At 48.5% G+C, this 23,416-nt stretch overlaps 1 protein-coding gene across 1 annotated transcript in view; it reads left to right on the top strand.

Moving 5' to 3' along the window:
* Positions 1 to 11,439: 11,439 nt before the first annotated feature.
* LOC127585839 (zinc-binding protein A33-like) overlaps positions 11,440 to 23,416 on the top strand; it is a 28,154-nt gene continuing 16,177 nt past the window's right edge. Inside the window, exon 1 of the mRNA XM_052043539.1 lies at positions 11,440 to 11,847. Within this exon, the coding sequence (XP_051899499.1) occupies positions 11,449 to 11,847 (399 nt within the window). The 5' untranslated portion in view covers positions 11,440 to 11,448. The remainder of the gene's footprint in view (positions 11,848 to 23,416) is intronic.

Genomic DNA, 23,416 nt, shown 5'->3' with positions numbered 1-23,416 from the left:
CTTCCCCACCTGAAAACCCCCATATTGCCCTGGTTTCATCCATCACTGGCCCTCAGTTATCTTCTACTCCCTGTATGCACCACTAACTTCAGACTCAGTGGATCCCTCTGGACTTCACTCATCTGCAATCCCTCTCCGTCCAGATAATAACCTGCCTTTCGATCCCTCTTCAAGAAGTGCAGGACCTCACACTTTCCCCATCCACTCACTCAACCAACTGAAAGACATTGGAACAGGTACATAGATGGGAAAGGTTTAGAGGGATATGGGGCAAACACAGGCAAATGGGACTTGCGCAGGTAGGCAGCTTTGTCAGCATGGATGAGCTGGGCTGAAGGGCCTGTTTCTGTGCTGTGTAACTCTCCCTTCTATTTTAGTGTCATCTGCAAATTTGGATACATTACACTCTATCCCCTTCTTCTAGGTCAATAACATAACCAGCAAACACAATGCCTCTATCACCAGGAAGGACAGGGGAACACCACCACCTGCAGGTTCCCCTCCAAGTCTTGAGCTGGACGCACATCGCTGCTCCTTCATCATCACTGGGTCTGAATCCAAGAACCCCCCCCCTCCCCAACAGCACTGTGGCAGCCCCTTCACTGGAAGGACACCTCCGATCTATGGGCTGTTCCTGGGGACACACACACCGAGACAGGCACCAAGTGCTGCTGGAAGACCATCAGCTCGGTGAAGGACACCCTTTGGTCTGCCCGAAACTTTCTGGTGTTCCAGCACAGCGAGATGTCCGTAAGGGAATGCTGCTGACTGGCACATTCCAGGCTGTGGGAGTCCGTGCTGAGGGACGCACTGAAGCTGGGTGCAGCCAATGCAAAGGCTCTGTGGAGATGGACCACAGTCTGGGCTCCTTCCGCTGCCGCACACAGAGGGGCTGAGTCGGGTGGGGAAGCCCCTCAAACGTTGAAATGGTGGATCACCTCAGAGGGCCACATGAGTGGCAATGGTGCTGTGGCTTAAAAAAGGTGTTAACACTACTGAATGTATTGACCATATGGCCATAAAAAGATAAGATAGGATTTCTTTACTAGTCACATGTACGTCGAAACACACAATGAAATGCATCTTTTGCGTAGAGTGTTCTGGGGCGCAGCCCACAAGTGTCGCCGCGCTTCCAGCACCAACATAGCACGCCCACAACTTCCTAACCTTTGGAATGTGGGAGGAAACCGGAGCACCCGGAGGAAACCCACGCGACACGGGGAGAACGTACAAACTCCTTTCACACAGTGGCCGGAATTTAACCAGGGTCACTGGCGCTGTAAAGCATTACACTAACCGCTACACTACCGTGCAAAGTTTTGCACTATTTATTCTTTCGTATATATTTTGTATTATTATGAATAAAGTTTATGTTTGAAATAAAAAAGGACTGTGGCGGTTCAAGTAGGAGGCTAACCCCCACCTTCTCACGCCCAATATTGCGACGCCCAGCTCCTGAAAAATGATTTTAAAAAACATTCAAGTCAAGTTTCATCACAAAACCCCTTACTCCAATTACATGCAACCTTTGATCAAACAAATTCACGGCGTTATAACACCACATTGGCCTAATGCAGCAGTCTGCACAAAGCAGCCGGCAAAATAAAAACAACCCATCCCTTTAACGGGAGAGGCGCACTTCCCCTTTAAGTGAAGGCGGGCTCTCTTGTTAAATTGCCAGCCCTTTGAGCGGCACCATCACAATCTGTCAGTCTCATTACAGTTTAAATAAGATTCGATCGGTCCTCCCTCTCTGCGCTGTAAGTGCCGACAAGTGGCTGATTAAAACCATTTAGATTTATATTCGGAGGGCGAGCGCCAGGGAGGATACCCTGTTCTAATTTGGCTCCTATGAATATGTAATTAATCTAATTTCCATCTCTATTATCATTTAAAATCCTATAATCACCACACTTTACTGGTGTAATTGGTTTTTAATTAGCTGCTTTAATTGTCGTAATTGCTCTAATTGTCAAGGCTCTCGGCTGCTGGTTGGCACTAAGTGCTGGGTAATTCATTCCACCTCCTGGCTGCCTGTCTGCTGCCTTGTTCTCTCCCTGCCCCCCCCTTCCCTTCCCTTCCCTTCCCTTCCCTCCCCCCTCCCCTCCCCTCCCCTCCCCTCCCCTGGCTACAGGCGGAGCGGGGGCTCGGCCGCTTTCGCGGGCGTCCCATCCGCCCGTCTGGTCGGTGAGGTCGGCTGTTTTCTGGACTTGCAGGTCGTCAGGTGTGGACACACAGACTGGTAGATAGACATACACACACAGGCAGATAAAGACACACACACACACACACACACACACACACACACACACACAGGCAAATAAAGACACAGACACACACAAAGACACACATATATGCACAGAAACACACATGCACACAGACATACACATACAAAGGCACACATGGACACCCAGACACCATGCCAGACACACATTCACATAGACACACACACACAGACACAAACATAGACACAAATACACACATAGACCCACACACAGACTGAAGTATATGGCCACACAGTTAGACACATGCAGGAATGCACAGATGCGTGGAAATACACAACATGGAAACACCGACAAGATACACACGCCAGTACTCATAGACACATGTTCAGACACACACATGGATACACAGACCCACAACGTAGGCATACACGGACTAAAAATTGGAGGCACAGACACATACACAAACATACCAACAGACATATGCACCAAATGCAGACACAGACACAGACACACACACACACACACACACACACACACACACACACACACAAATATACACAGATACATACCAATAGCCACAAACAGGTGTACACACACATATACATTTTACAAAAGGACAGTCATACAACACACACACAATAATACACATACCCACAGACACATGCACATGAAGTGTCTATCTGCAATGCCTCTTTATGAGCAGCACATGAGGGCAGCAGGTAGTGCTGCTGCCTCATAGTGCCAGAGACCCAGGTTCAAACCTAGCCTCTAGAACTGTCTGTGTGGAGTTTGCACGTTCTCCCTGTGACTGCATGGGTACACCCCCCCCCCCATTCTGGTTTCCTCCCACATCCCAAAGGTGGGTTAATTAGCCACTGTAAATTGCCCCTAGTGTGTAGATGAAGGGTAGAATCTGAAGGGAGTTGATGGGAATGTGGGGAGAACAGGTTACATGGAAACAACTGGGGGAAAGGGACTGATGGGCTTGTTTTATGATCTGGCATAGACTCAATGGGCTGAACAGCCTCCACTAAACTGTAAAGAAATATGGATATGATAGCAGTATCCATAGCCACACAGAGAGATAGACACAGCTACATACACAGGCGTACAAAGCGACACATATTACAGAAGTACACATGTCCCACACAGATTCACACGCATTAGAGAGGTGCACAGTCATACACACACAGACACATTACACTGGAGTCATAAATTACCAAACCACCCCCCCCCCCCCCCCCACACACACACACACACACACACACACACACACACACACACACACACACACGTACAGATTCATGCACATACCCATATACAGCAAAACAGCCACACATATAAATGCACACATGCATATATGGACAGACACACCCATACAAAAACACACATGTATACGTAGACACACACATTGACAAGCACACACCAACACATCATCAAATGAATATAATATAGACCTAGCCTCATAAACAGCCACTTATATATTTATAGACAAAATGAGTCACACAGACATACGCATGCAGATACACATGTAATTCGCAGAATCCGACCATTAACACGTGCAGAGTACATGGACACACGTGAACACACAGATGTGAACATGCATGGACATGAACACCACACAGAAACCCAACATAACAACTGTGATGCTGACAGCCTGGGGATTTGCATCTTCCTCAGTGACTGAAAAATCCACAAATGATATGACCTGAATTTTTTCTTGGAACAATAAATTCACCACACCTGCAAACTATTGGCTTCACAACTCTGGTGACTATTTTTCTTCAATCACAGGAAATGGACAATCACTTGTACAGGTTCATCTCTCAAGTTTTATATTTCCAAAAATACCCCATTTTAACACATGTAGATATAAAACACAGTGCATTGGGAAGAAGTGGTTGACAGTGTGAGATGGATGCATTTGGTGCTATATTGGTCGCACCAGGACTGCCTCAATCCACTTATTGCCAGATCAGCGTTCGATGAGCATGACGTTAATTATTTCTGTGTAAACAGTCCAAGGGGTTTCCTCACTGAGTTTTTCCTTGCAATGGCAAGAGGGCCCCAGATTGCGACCATTCCCCATCAAGCCTGTGTGAAGACCTCACCGGGGTCATTGTGTCCCTGGATGGGACAGGCCAGACCAGGTAACTGCGACAGATTTCCTTTCTTGGAGTCGGTGGGTCTTCAGTCTTCCAACAGTTTGATCGTTGCCACTAAAGAGAATTTTAAAGCCCTTTATGTAACTTCAATGAATTTTAAGTGCTCAGCTGCTGATGGGATTTGAACAGCTGACTCTGAGTGTGAATCCCGGCCTCTGGTTTTCTCATCCACTTGATGCATCGGGAATACGCAGAGGCCGTGCGTATGCAGCCGAAGCAGCCAACCACTTCACAAACTGCGCAGGGAATGACCTGCCCCATTTCATATTTCCTTATGATATAGGAGGCCATTTGGCCCATCGAGTCTATACCTGCTCACAGGGCACTCCCACCAATCTTCTCTGGCAGTCCAGTGAGATCACACAATCACAGTCATAGAGTTGTACAGCGTATAAACAGGCCCTTCGGCCCACCATGTCGATGCTGACCACCATGCCTATCTGTACTAATCCCCGTTCACCTGCATTAATTTCACGTCCCTCTGTGCCCTGCTCATTCAAGTACCTGTCCAGGTGCCTCTTAAATGTCACTACTGTTCCTGCCTCCACCACCTCCCCTGGTAGCTCATTCCAGACACCAGCTACCCCGTGTGTGGAAAAACTTACTCCTCAGATCACCTTTAAACCTCTTTCTTCTCACCTTAAACCTATGCCCTCTATTTTTAGATACCACTACCATGGGAAACAGACACTGGCTATCTATGCCCCTCATAATTTAATACACCTCAATCGTGGAATTGAATTTAGGAGCCGAGAGGTAATGTTGCAGCTGTATAGGACCCTGGTCAGACCCTACTTGGAGTACTGTGCTCAGTTCTGGTCACCTCACTACAGGAAGGATGTGGAAGCCATAGAGAGGGTGCAGAGGAGATTTACAAGGATGTTGCCTGTATTGGGGAGCATTCCTTATGAAAACAGGTTGAGTGAACTCGGCCTTTTCTCCTCGGAGCGACGGAGGATGAGAGGTGACCTGATAGAGGTGTATAAAATGATGAGAGGCATTGATCGTGTGGATAGTCAGAGGCTTTTTCCCAGGGCTGAAATGGTTGCCACAAGAGGACACAGGTTTAAGGTGCTGGGGAGCAGGTACAGAGGAGATGTCAGGGGTAAGATTTTTACTCAGAGAGTGGTGAGTGCATGGAATGTGTTGCCGGCAACGGTGGTGGAGGCGGATACGACAGGGTCTTTTAAGAGACTTTTGGATAGGTACATGGAGCTGAGAAAAATAGAGGGCTATGGGTAACCCTAGTAATTTCTAAAGTAGGGACATATTCGGCACAGCTTTGTGCGCCGAAGGGCCTGAATTGTGCTGTAGCTTTTCTATGTTTCTATGCGTCACCTCTTAGCCTCCTGTGCACCAGTGTAAACAGACCTAGTTGATCCAATCTCTCCTGATAACTCAAACCCTCCAATCCAATGACCTTGTGAATCTTTTCTGCACCCTGTCCATCCTATGGTGTGGTGACCAATCACAGAACTATGCCGCGTAGAAATGGAGCCTCATCCATTCTGACTGTGATGGTTATCTATGCTAATCCCATTTGCCTGCATGAGGCCCATCTCCCTCTATGCCTTCCCTATCCAGGTTCCTGTCCGAGTGCCCTGGGTAACTTCCTTCCACTCTGCATTTGTGGGTTCTGTGGTGACCAATGTTAACGTGGGACCCCCCCCCCCCAGACTCTGCCAGGGATGCACAGTGGCACAGCTGGTGAAGTCACTGCCTTACAGCGCCAGTGATCTGGGTTCAATCCTGACCTCTGGTGCTGTCAGTGTGAGGTTTGCACGTTCCCCCCGTGACCACGTGGGTTTCCCCCGGCGTCTCCAGTGTCCTCCCACATCCCAGTGACGAGCTGATTGGCAGGTTAATTGGACACTAAATTGCCCCGAGTGTGTAGGTGAGGGGTAGAGCCTGGGGGGACTTGATGGGAAAGTGAGAGAGAATAGATTACAGGGAGATGAGTGGGGAAATGGGATTGGTGGGATTGCTCTGTGAGCTGGTATAGACTCGATGGGCCAAATGCCCTCCTATATCATAAGGAAATATGAAATAAATGACAATATGAAATGGGGCAGGTCATTCCCTGTGCAGTTTGTGAAGTGGTTGGCTGCTTCGACTGCTTACACAGGGCCTCTGCGTATTCCCGATGCATGGCCTAGAGGTTCTCAGTGCCATTCCAAACATTCCTTCTCCACTAAGAACAGCCATGGGCCGGAGATTCCCAGGAGTCAGTGGGGAGGCTGCGTTTCTTCAAGGAGACTTTGATCACGCCCTTGATCCTTCCCCCCTCCCCACCTGCTGAAGCCCACCCCCTCCCCCCCACCATGCCACTCAGAGTAGTGTGTCCATTTCAGGACTCTGGTATTGGGCATGATGTGTCGCACTCAATGGAGCCAACTGTTGTAACTAGGGCTTCAGTACAAGTTCAAGTTTATTGTCATTGGCATACACTCGCAGGGTATAAATGTCATAGAACATAGAACACAGAACATTACAGCACAGTACAGGCCCTTCGGCCCACAATGTTGTGCTGACATTTTATCCTGCTCTAATATCTATCTAACCCTTCCCTCCCACACAGCTCTCCATTTCTCTGTCATTCATGTCTAAGAATCTCTTAAATGTCCTTAATATATCTGCCCCCACAACCTCTGCCGGCAGTGCGTTCCATGCACCCACCACCCTCTGTGTAAAAAAACTTTCCCCTGACATCTCCCTTATACCTTCCTCCAGTCACCTTAAGATTATGTCCCCTCATGGTAGCCATTGTCACCCTGGGAAAAAGTCTCTGACTGTCCACTGGATCTATGCCTCTTATCATCTTGTACATCTCTAACAAGTCATCTCTCCACCTACTCTCCAAAGAGAAAAGCCTGAGCTCGCTCAACCTATCCTCATAAGACACGCTCTCCAATCCAGGTAGCATCCTGGTAAATCTCCTCTGCACCCTCTCTAAAGTTTCCACATCCTTCCTATCATGAGGCGACCAGAACTGAACACAATACTCCGAGTGTGGTCTGACCAGAGTTCTATAGAGCTGCAACATCACCTCACGGCTCTGTTAAATGAAAATTAGCTTTTTGCAGCAGCAGTCCAGTACTTTACAAACATGATAAATTTAATTTAACAAATTTTAATTGGCATAAATTATACAGAACTTTCACACATGGAAAGATAAACTACAAAATAAACACAATGACACTGGTGCAAGTTGAGAGAGAGAGTAAAAATATGTTCTGAAGTAGCATTCAGGATTTTCAGGTGGGTTCAAGAACCTGACGGCAGTGGGGAAGAAGCTGCTGTTGAACCTTGAGGTGTGGGGTCTTCAGGCTCCTGTACCTCCTGCCTGATGGCAGCATCAAGAAGAGGGCATGGCCTGTATGGTGGGGGTCCCTGATGATGGACGTTGCCTTCCTGAGACACCGCCTCCTGTAGATGTCCTCGATGGTGGGGAGAGCCACCACTCTCTGCAGCCTCTTGCGTTCCTGCGCATCAGAGATCCCATACCAGGCCGTGATGCAACCAGTCAGAATGCTTTCCACTGTACATCTGTAGACATTCAGTATTGGGGATGTTGGCCTGGGAGAAGACACTGACAGTGATTTGCTTGTCCTTCCAGGGAATTTAGAGGATTTTGTGGAGACAGCATTGGCGGGATGCTTCTGAGATCTGGATACCTATAGTCTAGTACTGGATATTTAACAGTTAATAAACCCAGTGCCTCAAGCTCCACCCACCCCCGCCCCCCTCCAGCCCCGCCCCCTCCTCCCTCACTGCTGCCCTCTGGTGAGAACACAGCGACTAACACGGAGAGAGCCCTCAATGCAGCTCAGATCCCAACATTGTGCTACCAAATTCCTTCAGCGTCTTGTTGAAAGGATGTTATATGTGCATTATTCAATCCTTTCGGCCGTAACATAACAATCATGTGGCTTTAACTCAGCACTGTACCTCCTAAGCAGTCCTGGATGTTACCTCAGAGGTACAATCCACTTCACAAAGTCAATCTAAGACTGATATATCCAGAAAATATAAAGCATTCTTATTCACTCAACTTCACTGCAATTAACCAAAATTTGATGAGAATCATGGAACAAGACCTTTCAAATAAATAAAACAGTCTTTTAAATTGAACCATGCCTCAATCTCACCTGAACTCTACGGCATGTATGGTGAATAAATCCACTGCCATACTCAGTTCCTCACTGTGCCTTCACATGTGCTTCCACTTTTTCTGACACTTCTCTCAAAGACCCATAGAGGAAGGCTAGAGAGCCTGGGTGCAGGGGGCAGTGTGACCATCAGTGCCCTCCCTCCGGGCATTTGCTTCCGCAGGCCAGTATCATTGGGCCTGGACACTAACAGCTTGGTTTGAAGGTGGAATTGCTGTCAGCTCACAACATTGCTGCCTACAACTGGATTTCCACCCAATGACTCGGTTTACAATTTTCTTTGTTATTTCAAAATATCGTAAGACGTCTTCAAGAGGAAGGCATCCATCACTAAGGAGCCTTACCATCCAGGACATGCCCTCTTCTCGTTGCTACCATCAGGGAGGAGGTACAGGAGCCTGAAGACCCACACTCAGTGATTCAGGAACAGCTTCTTCCCCTCCGCCATTAGATTTCTGAACTGTCCATGAACCCATGAGCACTGCCTCATTATTTATTCCTCTTTTTTGCATGGTTTATTTATTTTTGTAATTTACAGTAATTTTACATCTTGCACTGTACTGCTGCCGCAAAACAACAGATTTCACAACATATGTCAGTGATAATAAATCTGATTCTGACATTTTTAAAACAGAATGGGGTGACATGGTAACACATAGAGGCACTTCCTCACAGCTCCAGGGATCCAGGTTCAATCCTGACCTTGGGTTCTCTCTCTGTGGAGTTTGCACGTTCTACCTGTGACCACATGGGTTTCCTCCAGATGCTCCGGTTTCCTCCCACATCCCAAGGACGTGCAGGTTGGCAGGTTAATTGGCAGATGCACTCCTGATGCAGGGCTTTTGACCTGAAACTTCGACAATTCCTTTCCTCCTACAGATGCTGCTCGACCCACTGAGTTCCTCCAGCAGATTGTGTGTAGCTCCAGATTACAGCATCTGCAGTCTCTTGTGTCTCCATTTAAGTCTGTGTCTAACTTGTTATTTTTTTCAAAAAGTTTATTTACAATATTTACACCATTCTTAATTCAGTATTTACAAATGAACATTAAATGAAAATGTCATGTTAAAACATTGTCTTCCTTGTCCAGGATGCACTCCAGCCCCTCTAGTGCCCACTGGTCCCGGAAAGTTTCCAGATAGCCAGCGGATACCGTGTGCTCTCTCTCCAGGAACACTCGGGCATGGACATGTCTTCGGAAGAGGGTTAGGAAGTGCCGTCCCTACTCTGGGAGAGTGTGACGGGACAGTGTGGAGGGAGGTTCACTGCTTGTCTAACCCGTGCTGTCCCTACTCTGGGAGAGTGTGACGGGACAGTGTGGAGGGAGCTTTACTCCATGTCTAACCCGTGCCGTCCCTACTCTGGGAGAGTGTGACGGGACAGTGTGGAGGGAGCTTTACTCCATGTCTAACCCGTGCCGTCCCTACTCTGGGAGAGTGTGACGGGACAGTGTGGAGGGAGCTTTACTCCATGTCTAACCCGTGCCGTCCCTACTCTGGGAGAGTGTGACGGGACAGTGTGGAGGGAGCTTTACTCCATGTCTAACCCGTGCTGTCCCTACTCTGGGAGAGTGTGACGGGACAGTGTGGAGGGAGCGTTACTCCATGTCTAACCCGTGCCGTCCCTACTCTGGGAGATTGTGACGGGACAGTGTGGAGGGAGGTTCACTGTGTGTCTAACCCGTGCTGTCCCTACCCTTATTTTTCTCAGAAACAAATTTATAACAAGTAGTACAATACTACACTGCAACAAAACTCTATAAACTACAACAATAGTTAACACAGACTAAATTAAAATATTCCCATCCTCATCTAGGATGCAGTTTATCCGGAACACCTCCATAGTGCCTGTGGACAACACATGCTCTTTTTCCAAGGATACCCAGGCTCAGATGTAACCCCGGAAGATTGCCAGGCAATCAGCTCGGGCAGAGCTTTCAGCTACCCGCCTCCAGGACCCACGGCTAGCTAACTTGGCCAACCCCAGGAGCAACCTTACCAGTACATCCTCCTCCAGCCCTGCCCCCCCCAAACCCCTACACACGGGGTGGGGGGGTGACCAAATATGAAGAGGGTGGGGCTAAAGTGCAACCAGAAGGTGAGGAGCAGCCCCTCTGTCCCTGCCCTGGGAGAGTGTGACAGGACAGTGTAGAGGGAACTTTACTCTGTGTCTAACCTCTGTTGTCCTGCCCTTTTTTAAAAATTCTTTATTACAAAATACAATCGACAATACTACAAAGCTACAACAAACACAGAGACAATAACAGTGACTAAACACAGTCACGAACACAAACTAAATTAAATTAAAATATCCCCATCCCTTCCAAGGATGGTGCTTAACCCCTGTGGTGCCCAACGAATCTGGAAAACTTCCATGGTACCTGTGGACACCGCATATTCCCTCTCCACAGCTACCTGGGCGCGAACATAACCTCAGGTTGTCCTGCCCTGGGAGTACGTGACAGGACAGTGTAGAGGGAGCTTTACTCTGTGTCTGACCTGCCCTGGGAGTGTGTGACAGGACAGTGTGGAGGGAACTTTACTCTGTGTCTGACCTGTGTCGTCCTGCCCTGGGAGAGTGTGACAGGACAGTGTAGAGGGAATTTTACTCGGTGTCTGACCTGTGCTGTCCCTGCCCTGTGACAGGACAGCGGGGAGGGAACCTCCCCATGCCGGGTGCTATTGCCAGATGTGTATTTTGTTTCCCAACTTACTGCCCTCAAATGAAAGACTCGCTAATTCATTGGCCCAGAGAATTTTCTTTGCGTCCTGTGTCACTGACCACTCCGGTGAGCTGTAATACTGAAAGCAGGAAGTGTAGCATCTAAAAATACAGCAGTGGCTGAGCGCAGAGCAGTGTGATGAGCTCAAGCTGCAGAGAGCAGGGCAAATGGCTGAGAGTTTGGACCAGAACCTGCGCTGCGGTGTCTGTGCGCGGATATATTCCGAGCCCGTGACCCTGGACTGCGGGCACAATTTCTGCAGGCCCTGTGTCCTGGGGCTGTGGGGCAACCTAGAGGACACTGTCTCCTGCCCACAGTGTGGCCAGCAGTTCCCCAGGAGGGAGCTGAAGACCAACCAGCTGTTGGCAACCCTGGTGACCAGCCTGGGTGTCCTGAGCCTGGAACCCAGCCCTGTGGTGAGCGGACAAAGGTGCCAATCCCACTGGGCAGAGCCAATGCTCTTCTGCTCCAAGAACCTCATGCTGGTGTGTCCCAGCTGCCTGGCACGGGATCCGGACAAAAGGAAATCCTTAATGCCTCCAGAGGAAGCCTACACATTCTGCCAGGTATGGAGACTTGGATCTCGGAGATGATCTTGCCAACACTTTTGGGGGAGGGGTGTTGTTGCTCCGAGACCAGGAGCAGTTTTGGTTCTTGTTCATGATTCTAGGATCTGGGGTCGTTGGTAAGACCAGCACTTGTCGTCCATCCCCGACTGCCCCTGAGGAGGTGGTGGGGGGGGGGGTGAGCTAAGCCACCTTCTCGAACTGCCACAGTCCTTCTGCTGAACAAGCTCCGCAGTGCTGTAAGGGAGGGAGAACCAGCGACGGTGAATGACTTGGAGATAAGGTCCCAAGTCAGGGCAGTGTGCAACTCAGAGGGGATTGTGCAGGCAGTGGCGTTACCCTGTGACTGCTGCCCTGGTGGTGAAGGTATTGGGTTTGCTGTTTATATCAATGACCTGGCATGAAGTGTCCAGATCTGCCAAAGACAACAAAATAGGCTTGTAGAGACGAGGATACTTGGACTCTGCAACAAGGTACAGATGAGGTTCAGTGAGCGCATGGGGAAAGCGCAGGGAAAGAGGAATCTAAAGGCAGGTTATTATCGGGAGAGGGATTGCAGTTGAGTGAAGTACGGAGGGATCCAGGTGTTCCCATGCACAGATCGCAAGAAAGTTAGCCGGCAGGTGCAGCAAGGGGTTGGGAAGGCAGACGACACACTGGTCTTTACTGCAAGCGGGTTAGAGTATAGAGATGTTGGTGAGCCAACATCTGGAGTACTCTGCACAGTTCTACTCCCCTTATTTAAGAAAGGACAAGCAGGTGAGGGAGACGGTCCGAAAGAAATTCCCTCAGCTGACTCCTGGGATGGGGAGGTTGTCCTGTCACAACTGTCTGAAGAAATTAGATCTGCATTCTTTGGATCTCAGAAGAATGAGGGGTGATCTTACTCAATCACATAAGATACTAATGGGGCTTGACAGGCAAGAAGTCAAGATGTGTCCACTAGTGGGAGAGTCGCAAATGAGGAGACAAGATTAGGGGGTGTTCATGTATGGCTGAGGTGAGTAGGAATTTCTCGCAGGGGGTGGTGAATCTCTGGAATTTGGTTCCCCAGAGGGATGTGCAAGTTAGGTCATTGTGAGTTTTTTAAAAAGGAAGGAGATGGATTTCTGAAAATTCAGGGAACTGAGAGCTACGGAGAACTGGCACAGAAGGGGAGATGAGGTTGGGGCAGATCGGCCAAGGTCATATGGCTGCATAACTTTCAGCCTCCTTGCCTCGATAGAAGCAGAACAGGGAGCTGAGCACAAGGGCGAGTGAGAACATGACAGCCACCTCCACTGGGAGGCAAACCACGAGGCTGAATTTTAGGGGAAACCATGTCAGTACGAGTTAGCGACTAGGTTCGATCCTGACCACCAGCACTGAGTGTGACATCGGCAGTGACCCACACTGGTAGGTCGATTGGCTGCTGTTTATTGGTCATGGCATAGGTGGGAAGGTTGGAGAATTGGGGTGGGAGTTGGGTGGGCACGTGAGGGGGGAATAAGTTGTGGGGGTGCAGGGGAGTGAGAGGGGCTGATGGGATTGTCCTGTTGGGAGCTGGCAAGGACAGGGTGGGTCGAATAGCCTCCTGCATCATAGCAAGCGCATTACGAAGAGAGGAATGGAAGGAGGGATCAGCGGGTCTGGGCGACGTGCGAGGCGTGCAGAAGCTGGAGGCCAGGGCAAGAACCAGGGCAGGCCAGATGTAGGAAATGAATGATAAGCAGTGCCTACCACAGGAAATCCTCTGCTGACGACACAGTCTTAAGCTCCGCAGAGTCATGTAACATGGAAACAGGCCCTTCGGCCCATTGAGTCCATGCTGAGCATCCATTCACATTAATCCCATTTTATTTCCCCCACATTCCCGTTATCATCTTCCCCCCCCCACCCAATTCTTTCACCCACCTACACACCAGGGGCAATTTACAGGGACCAAGTAACCGACCAACCTGCACGTCTTTGGGGTGTGGGGGGAAAGCAGGAGCACCCTGGGGGGGGGGGGGAACGGGAGGGAATGCTGTCAGAGGGAGAACGTGAAAACTCCACACAGACAGCAACCCCGAGGTCTGGATCGAACCGGCGTTTCTGGAGCTGTGAGGCAGCTGGCTCCACCTGTTGCGCCAAAGCAAGAGAAGGTGCTTCCCCGACGCTGTAGCTCCCTCACGAAGTCATGGACCCCTTCCTCGATGCACAGCCTGGGCCACCCCCACCCACCCCCAGAACGGTGCCTAGGTAACCCTGTGCCCACAACCAGCATAACCTGTCCCTCGTGTACACACACATTCTGGCAGTGGAGCGATGGTTCTCCCTGACTGTTGTGGCTCACTTGTGCCACACTACAGGTGCCCAGCAGGCATGGGAGGTTCATGCAACATTTAATCTAAACCTAAGGACGTCACTGCCTCTTTCCTGTCCCTGATGTATTGCAGTGTCTGAAGCTCAGATTCCAACTCATCATCTCAGCCTACAGACACTTCCAGCAGATGGTGCATTGCAGGAGTATTGCATTCAATTCTGGTTGCCCCATTCCAGGAAGGATGTGGAGGCTTTGGAGAGGGTGCAGAAGAGGTTCACCAGGATGCTGCCTGGATTAGACGGCAGGTGCTAAAAGGAGGGGTTGGACAAACTTGAGCTGTTTTCTCTGGAGTGGCAGAAGCGGAGGGTGAGAGACCTGATAGAAGCTTCTAAGATCATGAGAGGCATAGATAGAGTAGGCCGCCAGTATCTTTTTCCCAGGGTCAAAATGTCTAACACCAGAGGGCATGCACTTAAGGCGCGAGGGGGAAAGTTCAGAGGAGATGTGCAGGGCAATTTTTTTTCGCAGATAGTGGTAGGTGCCTGAAATGTGCTGTCAGGGGTGGGGGTGGAGGCAGATACGACAGAGGGTGTTAGATGGGCACATGAATGTGCAGAGAATGGAGGGATACGGACATTATGAAGGCAGAAGGGATTAGTTTAGCTAGGCATCTAATTACTAGTTTAATTAGTTCAGCAGAACATCCTGAGGGCCTATTCCTGTGCTGTACTAGTCCATGTTCCATGTTCTAAATATGATCACCATGGAGCGCAATGGTTTCCATCAGCTCCCACATACTCCAGTTACAACATGCCACCTGAACCACGGCCTGCTTTAATCTTAACTTGTTACTAAGTTGTCAACAAGTTATTTAAACTCATTAAAATTAGAATGTTGTCAAGTCACTAGTCCAGCTTCAAGGTACCTGCTTCAGCTAAATGTCTTTGGTAGGTTATAATTTTGGAGCAAGACCTTTTAAAACGGAGAAAAGCATGATCTCATCAGTCAGGTTATCTCAGACCCATCAAAGATCACTTCAACCGAGGGAAAATTAAACAGAGTATTTTTAATCCTGTGGTATTTCTTTTGAACATGAAGCCGTACTTTCACTCTTTCCATTGCAATATCCCTTACATGTCAGAGCGAACACTCCATAGACACTCAGGTGCATGGTCAAACAAGCTCTACTGAATCTTCCAACTGCATCCCCAGGTAGGACTGTGGAATTGTGGTGTGGTTACAACACAGAAGACCATTCTGCCCACTGTGTGGATGCTTGCTCTCTACCAGAGCACCTCACTAGTTCTATTCCCTTGTCCATGGCTTTGCAAACTTCTCAGGGAGGAGTAGACTGAGACCACTGATGGTAACTTCAGTTACTAGTTCTTGCTGGTTACCTAATTAACTAGGAAACTGGCAGTACTTCACTCCATGTTTTATCTAAATGGAAAGGGGCTGCAGGTGAGTGAAATACAGAGGGATCCAGCCGATCTTGTGCCTGAAAGGCAAAAAAGTTAGATGTGTTCTTGCAAAAGAGTGGCAAGCAATTAGCAGGCAGACGCATCGTGGTTATGAAGGCAAATGGCATATTGGCCTTTACTGCAAGAGGGCTGGAGGTTAGAAGTAAGGAAATATAGTTGCAGGTATACAGGGTGTCGGTGAGGTCACATCGGGGTCCTCTAGGTCCCCTTTAAGATAAGATAAGATAAGATATGATATGATATCTTTATTAGTCACATGTACATTGAAACACACAGTGAAATGCATCTTTTGCGTAGAGTGTTCTGGGGGCAGCCCGCAAGTGTCACCACACTTCCAGCGCCAAAATAGCATGCCCACAACTTCCTAACCCATATATCTTTGGAATGAGGAAGGAAACCAGAGCACTCAGAGGAAATGCACGCGGACACGGGGAGAACATACAAACTCCTTACAGACAGTGGCCAGAATCGAACCCAGGTCGCTGGTGCTGTAATAGTGTTATGCTAACCACTACACTATTTAAGAAAGGATATACAGGCATTGAAGGCAGTCCAGAAGATATTCACTAGACTAATTGCTGGGTTGTCCATTCATAAGCAGATAAATTAGATCTATATTCTTTGGAGTTTAGGAGAAAGATCTTCTTGGAACTTGGGAGATCTGCAGGGGGCACGACAGGGTAGATGTCAAGATGTTTCCACCAGCAGGAGCGTCTCGAACAAGGGGAAATAGTTACAAGATGAGGGGGCTAGCTTTTAAAATGTGTGTAGTAATTTCTCCTCTCAAAGGGTGCTGAATCCCTGGGATTCTCTGGCCCTGTTAGTTGTGGAGGTTAGATCACTGGGCATATTTAGACCACAGAACAGTACAGCACAGGAACAGCCCACGATGTTGTGCCAAACTAATTAAACTAGTGATTAAAAGCTTACTAAACTAGTCCCTTCTGCCTACACAATTTCCACATCCCTCCATTCTCTGTATATTCATGAGTCTATCTAAGAGCCTCTTAAACACCACTAGCGTATCTGCCTCCACCACCACCGCTGGCAGCGCATTCCAGGCACCCACCACTCTGTGTATAAAAAACTTGCCCCGCACATCTCCTTTGAACTTACCCCTTCTCACAAGCCCTCTAGTATTAGACATTTTGACCCTGCGGAAAAGATACTGGCTGTCTACTGTTTAAAGAAGAGGTAGATAAATCATTGAAAGATTGTGGAATTGAGGGCTGTGGGGAACCGGCACAAAAGAGGAGATGAAGTCTGGGGCAGATTGGCCACGAGCACACTGAATGGTGGGAGAGGTTTGAGGGGCCGAGTGGCCTACTCCTTCTCCTATCTTCTTGTGTACTTGTGCACTATTTCCTTGTCATTGCAAGTGGAATCAGAAGATCACAAGACAAGGAGCAGAAGTAGGCCATTCGGCCCATCGACTCTGTTCCGCCACTTCACAGTGAGGAATAGACAAGGTTAGGAAAATCTAGCAGCAAAGTAAATACTTGCAATGAAATCACTTCAGTACAGGCCGAGGATTATTGTGTAGCATCTTCATGAGCTCTGGACCTCAAAGTCAGTGAATTAATATTTTTTGTGTAGTCACCCTGTGATACAGTAAACACAGCAGCCATGCTGTGCACCCTTTCACCAATCCTTTTGGATTTACAAAATTTTGCTTAATGAAACATTTTCCGGGAGCGCATCCCTTCCACAAATTAGGGAATTGCTTTAAAACAGTCCTGAAGACCTACTGAGGAATAAAAACAGAGATCGCTGGAAACACTTTGCAGGTCAGGCAGCGTCTGTGGTGAGAAGAACAAGGTCTACACTTTAGGTTGAAGACTCTCCCAATAACAGTTGTGGCTCATTCCTTTCTTGCCTGTGTCCAGATCCACAGAGCTCCTACAGTAGTGGGTGAATGTACAGGGAGATTTAACATTGTCCAAAATGGGTGTTATGACATGGTCACTCATTACACAGCTCACCTGGCTTTTCCCTTGGGAGATGTTACTTCCTCCAGCACTTTTTATCCTCTTCTGCCCTTCCCTCGTTCAAAGTCGAGTTTCTTGCAATATGCACAAGTACATGTGTGCACAGGTGCAATGCAAAACTTACTCGCAGCAGCATCACAGGCACACAGTGCATTCACAAGAAAAATATAAATTAAACAATTTTTACAAGAAAGAATGCAATCAGAACAAAAAAAAAGTCCATTTTAGTGCAAAGTGATCAAAGTCATAGTGGTCATAGTGTTGTTAAACTGTAGTGGTCAGGGTTGTGCCGGTTGGTTCAAGAACCGAATGGTTGAAGGGAAGTAGTTGTTCTTGTACCTGGTGGTGTGGGACTGGTATGGGTTATGAAGTTGTGGGCATGCTAAATTGGCACTGGAAGCGTGGCAACACTTGCAGGCTGCCCCCAGAACACTCGACGCAAAAAGATACATTTCACTGTGCATTTCAGTGTACATGTGACTGACAGAGATATCTTAAATCTTACCTGCTGTCTCACTCACCTGCTACAATTCAGCCTTATGGTACACAGCTGAACATAACTCAAAGTGACTAGAGTGGGATTTGAACCTACCATCTCCAGAACCATCGCCGATAATCACAACTGAGTCACCACTGACAACAGAGGAACTGAGAATGGGAACTGCTACTCAAGAAGTTCCTGCAGCTGAGATTTCTCCTGATCTGATGTCAGACAATGCCAGATACACCCAACAGATCAGGCAGCAGCTGCTAACGTTTCTGTGGCTGGATTAGGGAAGAGTTGGAAATGAAACAAATTTTCCGTTGGAAAGAGATGGAGTGGCCACGTCTTTGGAATGTGGGAGGAAACCGGAGCACCCAGAGGAAACCCACGCAGACACGGGGGGAACGTACAAACTCCTTACAGACAGTGGCCAGAATTGAACCCGGGTCACTGGCGCTGTAATAGCATCGCCCTAACCACTAGTGCTGCTGCCTCGAAGTTCCAGGGATCCCGGGCTTGATCCTGACCTCCAGTGCTGCCCGTGTGGAGTTTGCACGTTCTCCCTGTGACTGCGTGCGTTTCCCCCTGGGTGCTCCGGTTTCCTCCCACATCCCAAGGGCGTGCGGGTTGGTGGGCTAATTGGCCACTGTAAATTGCCCCCATTGTGCAGGTGGGAGGAAGATGAATCAGGGGACAGTTGATGGGAAAGTTGGGGGAATAGGTTAGCAGGAAATAAGTGGGTGAATAGGCTTTTCTCTGAGAGCCAGCAGAGACTCGATGGGTCGAATGGCTTCCTTATTTGTCGTGTGGGAATATTGCTGCTCTAAATTGCCCAGAAATAGGTGGGTGTTGGGAGTGAGAGAGAATGGGTTACAGGATGACAAGGGGGAGAATGCAAGTGATGGGATTGCACAGAGAGTCAGCAGAGATTCAATGGGTTGAATGGCCTCATCTTACATCATAACGGAAAACATGGGAGAGTCAATCTGATGAATGCTCCTTTCCCTGTATTTTGGACATGAAAGAACCTGTTGGCTTACAGAGCAGGGACCTCCCTGACATTCATGCCAATAATTGGTTAGGCTGCATTCAGTTCTGGTTGTCCCATTGTAGGAAGCATGCAGAGGCTTTGGAGAGGGTGCAGAAAAGGTTTACCAGGATGCTGCCTGGATTAGAAGGCATGTGCTATAAGGAGAGGCTGGACAAACAGGTTGTTTTCTCTGGAGCGGTGGAGGCCAAGGGGAGAGCTGAAAGAGAGGCATAGATAGGGTAGACGGCCAGTACCTTTCTCCCAGGGTCCAAATGTCTAATACCAGAGGGCATGCATTTAAGGTGAGAAGGGGAAAGTTCAAAGGAGATGTGCGGGGCAAATTCCTTACACTGAGAGTGGTGGGTGCCCGGAATGTGCTGCCGGGGGTGGTAATGGAGGCAGATACGATAGAGGCATTTAAGAGGCTCTCAGATAGGCTCATGAATGTGCAGAGAAAGGAGGGCTATAGACATTGTGTAGGCAGAAGGGATTGGTTTAGTTAGGCATTTAATTACTAGTTTAATTAGTTAGGCATAACACTGTGGGCCGAAGGGCCTGTTCCTGTGCTGTACTGTTCCAGTGTTCTATGTTCCAACCACCCCTCATTCAACCCTCCCAGAAACAAATCCTCTGAAGTGTTAACCCCCATTCCTGCTTCCACAGTTGGTGCCTGACCCACTTGAGTCTTCCCAGCACTTGTCCTGCTGCTTTTTAGTTTGGATTCCCAGCTGGGTCCATGGGATCTTGCTCTATATGTACTGGGTTTCCTACATTGCAACAGACAGCAATGTTCAGGGGTGAGGTAGGGCTGTGGTTAAGTTTAAAAAAGAAAGTCACGGAAAGCTGCAGATCGAAGATAAAAATCTGAGTCCAGATGAACGGTCGCATCCACTGTTTTTCTCTTTGCAGATGCTGCCTGACCTGCTGAGTCTTTGAAGCATTCTCTCTCTTTTTATTATGGTGGTTAGGTTACTGGGTTAGTAATAAGGGGGCCAGGGGTTTGATCCAGAAGTAAAAGCTGCAGACTCTGTCCCGTCCTCAGGCTGACAGGCTGCCTAGAGCTGGTGTGGTATCACAAAACTGTAGCTCTTCTGAATGCCACTCCTCACCACGGTGTTTCTGAAGCTTTGTTCTTCAGAATCAGGTTTATTATCACTGACATATGTTGTGAGATGTGTTGTTTTGTGGCAGCAGTACGGTGCAAGACATAAAGACCTAAAAATTACTGTAAATTACAAAAATAAGTAAATAGGCACAGTAGTGTAGTGGTTAGCATAATGCCTTACAGCACCAGTGACCCAGGTTCAATTCCCACTGCTGTCTGTAAGGAGCTTGTACGTTCTCCCATGGCTGCATGGGTTTCCTCCAGGTGCTCTGGTTTCCTCCCACATTCCAAAGACGTACAGGTTAGAAAGTTGTAGGATGCTATGTTGGCGCCGGAAGCGTGGCAACACTTGCGGGTTGTGCCCGGAACACTCTACACAAAAGATGCATTTCACTGTGTGTTTTGATGTACATGACTAATAAAGATAAAGATATCTTAATAAAGATATCTTAAAGAGGAATAACGAGGTAGTGTTCACAGATTCATGGACCGTTCAGAAATCTGATGGTGGAGGGGAAGAAGCTGTTTTGTGGAGTGAACTAGATGGAGATTGTGGTTAAAAACAGCAGTGGGAGAGCCCTCCACCACCCCTACCTGGATCAGGACTGGGGCCCAGACAGGGTATGCCGCAGCTACAGGGTGAACAAGCTGCAGGACCCCAGCATCTCCCCGCGTCGGATCGCCGGCCCCCGCGCCTTTGCATCTCATACCTTGAACTCGCTGATACTTCCTGGCCTGCGGTGGGTTTCTGTTCAAGCCACGCAGAGAGAGAGAGAGAGAGAGCGAGAGCAGGAGGGGGGGGGTGGGAGAAGAGCAATGTCCAAAACCTCAGAGATAAGCGGAGGATGTGGCGAACACAGTTTTTTTTAAAAAATCACTTGAAGGGGAAGGTTTGCACACAGTGGCTGTTATTTTCCTTGATGGAAGGGGACCATTTTAGACCTCAAACGGGAGGCGTTGAAGGGAGTGCGATGAGAACAAAGTGGACAGCTTGATGGTCAGTGCATGCTCGACGGGCCAAAGGGCCTGCCTCCATGCTGGATGACCCCACGATCAGTGCAAATGGGTGCTTGATGGTCGGCATGGACACGTTGGGCTGAAGGTCCTCTCTCTGTGCTGTAAGTCTCTGTGAGCGGCCATTTGGTGCATTGCGCATGTTCCAGCTCAGATCCAATTAGCATCAATGCTCTCTGTACTAACCCAACGTAACTGCACTGTGTAATGAATTGACCTGTACCATCGGTATGCAAGACAAGTTTTTCACTGTACCTTGGTACAAGTGACAATAATAAACCAATACCAATACCACTCCCCTGTAGTTCTGGAACTGTTTCCCTTTCTGGAGGTTACTCTGTTCCCTCTTAAAGGATCCCACACACTGCTCCCCCATCTCATCCCCCCTCAGTGTGCTCCAGCCATGGCTGACTGCTCTGTATGAAGCAACATTCCTATCTTCGCTCTCTGGTATTTGTGTCACACAGCACAGAAACAGGCCCTTTGGCCCACCGAGTCCGTGCTGACCATCAACCACCCATTTACACCAGTCCTCAGCTGATCGCGTTTTATTCTCCCCACATTCTCATCAACATCCCCCCTGCCCCAGATTCTACCCCTCACCTACACACCAGGTGCTACTTACAGCGGACAATTAACCCACCAACTTTTTTGCCCTTCTTTCCCGGTTTTGTTCCCAGCTGGAGATTAACCGTTCCTGGAGATTCTGGAGCAGTTTAGAATTCTCCCAGCTTGGACTAAATTAATCAATAATTCCCCATGGGTCGATCCGTGAAAATAATCAATTTCAAGTTTCACTTGAGAGGGACTTCACGTGACTTTGAAATTTGCATGGGAATCCAAATTTGCTCACTTAAAGGGTGCGGGGCTACTCTCTTTCAAAGGGCCAGCACAGAGCTGAGAGGCCAAATGGCCTCCTCCTGTCTGGTAGGTTCCGATGTGCCTGGAGAAGTGATGGTAGTTCTGATCAGAACCGCCGGGGACTCCGATAAAACTGCACCAAGGCAGAAGTTCCAAGAGGTATCCCGGCTGGTGATTTCCTGATTTTCTGACTCAGACTCCGGGGTTGGTGGAGCTGCTTCCTGAATCCCCAGGGAGTTGCCCCGCTGAGCCTGCAGCAGGTTGGACTGATCCAGGTTCATTGATTCAACTCAGCTCAGTGGTGAGGAATAGCAGCGAGGTAGAGAGGTAAGTTTCAGGTATCTTGCAAGGGATTGCAGACATTGAGATTATTTAAATGTCTTCAAAGGTTATGTTCTAATTTGCTTCCCTTTAAAAACCTTTTAATAGTTTGATTAATTTGTTTTGATTGCTTGAAAACATCAGAAAGTGGGCAAAGGAATGGCAGAGTGTTGTAGAACAGAGAGATCTAGGGGTGCATGGACATGGTTCACTGACACAGGTAGACAAAATTGTGAAGAAGGTGTTTGGCACGCTTGCCTTCATTGGTCAGGGCACTGAGTACAAGAGTTGGGATGTCACCTTACAGCTGTATAGGACATTGGTGAGACCACACCTGGAGCGTTGTGTGCAGTTTTGGTCGCCATAACATAGGAAAGACGTGACTAAACTAGAGAGGATGAACTAAAGGTTCACAAGGATGTTGCTGGGACTGGAGGGCTGGAGTTCTAAAGGGAGACTGGACAGGCTGGGACTGTTTTCCCTGGAGCAAAGGAGGCTGAGGGTGACCTCAAGGAGGTTTATAAAATCATGAGGGGTATTGATAAGGGGGAAGCTCAGATCTTTTCCCCAGGGTAGGGGAGGCTAAAACTGGAGGACATAGGTTTAAGGTGAGAGGGGAAAGCCTTAAAGGCGAACCAAAGGGCAGATTTTTCACACACAGGGTGGTGGGTATATGGAAGAGGCTGCCAGAGGAGGCTGGTACAACTGCAACACTCAAAAGACATTTGGACAAGTTCACGGACAGGAAATGTTTGGAGGGATATGGGCCAAATGCAGGCAAGTGGGACCAGCTGAGGAAGGCACCTTGATCAGCATAGATGAGTTGGGCCGAAGGGCCTGTTTCTGTGCTGTACAACTCTACGGCTCTTTGACTTTCTGTGACATTTCTTTTTTTTAATGATTTTGATAGCCAGCTAAGCTTGTGGGCCAGCTATCAAAGACTTTAAGGATGTGCGATAATCCAATATCCGATTGTCTGGATATGCTGATGGTTTGGAATC

The sequence above is a fragment of the Pristis pectinata genome, chromosome 34 (genome assembly GCF_009764475.1).
Source record: "Pristis pectinata isolate sPriPec2 chromosome 34, sPriPec2.1.pri, whole genome shotgun sequence".
Taxonomy (NCBI): Eukaryota; Metazoa; Chordata; class Chondrichthyes; order Rhinopristiformes; family Pristidae; genus Pristis; species Pristis pectinata.
The sequence above is the reverse complement of the archived record's forward strand: the minus strand, read 5'-3'. Positions and strand labels throughout refer to the sequence as shown.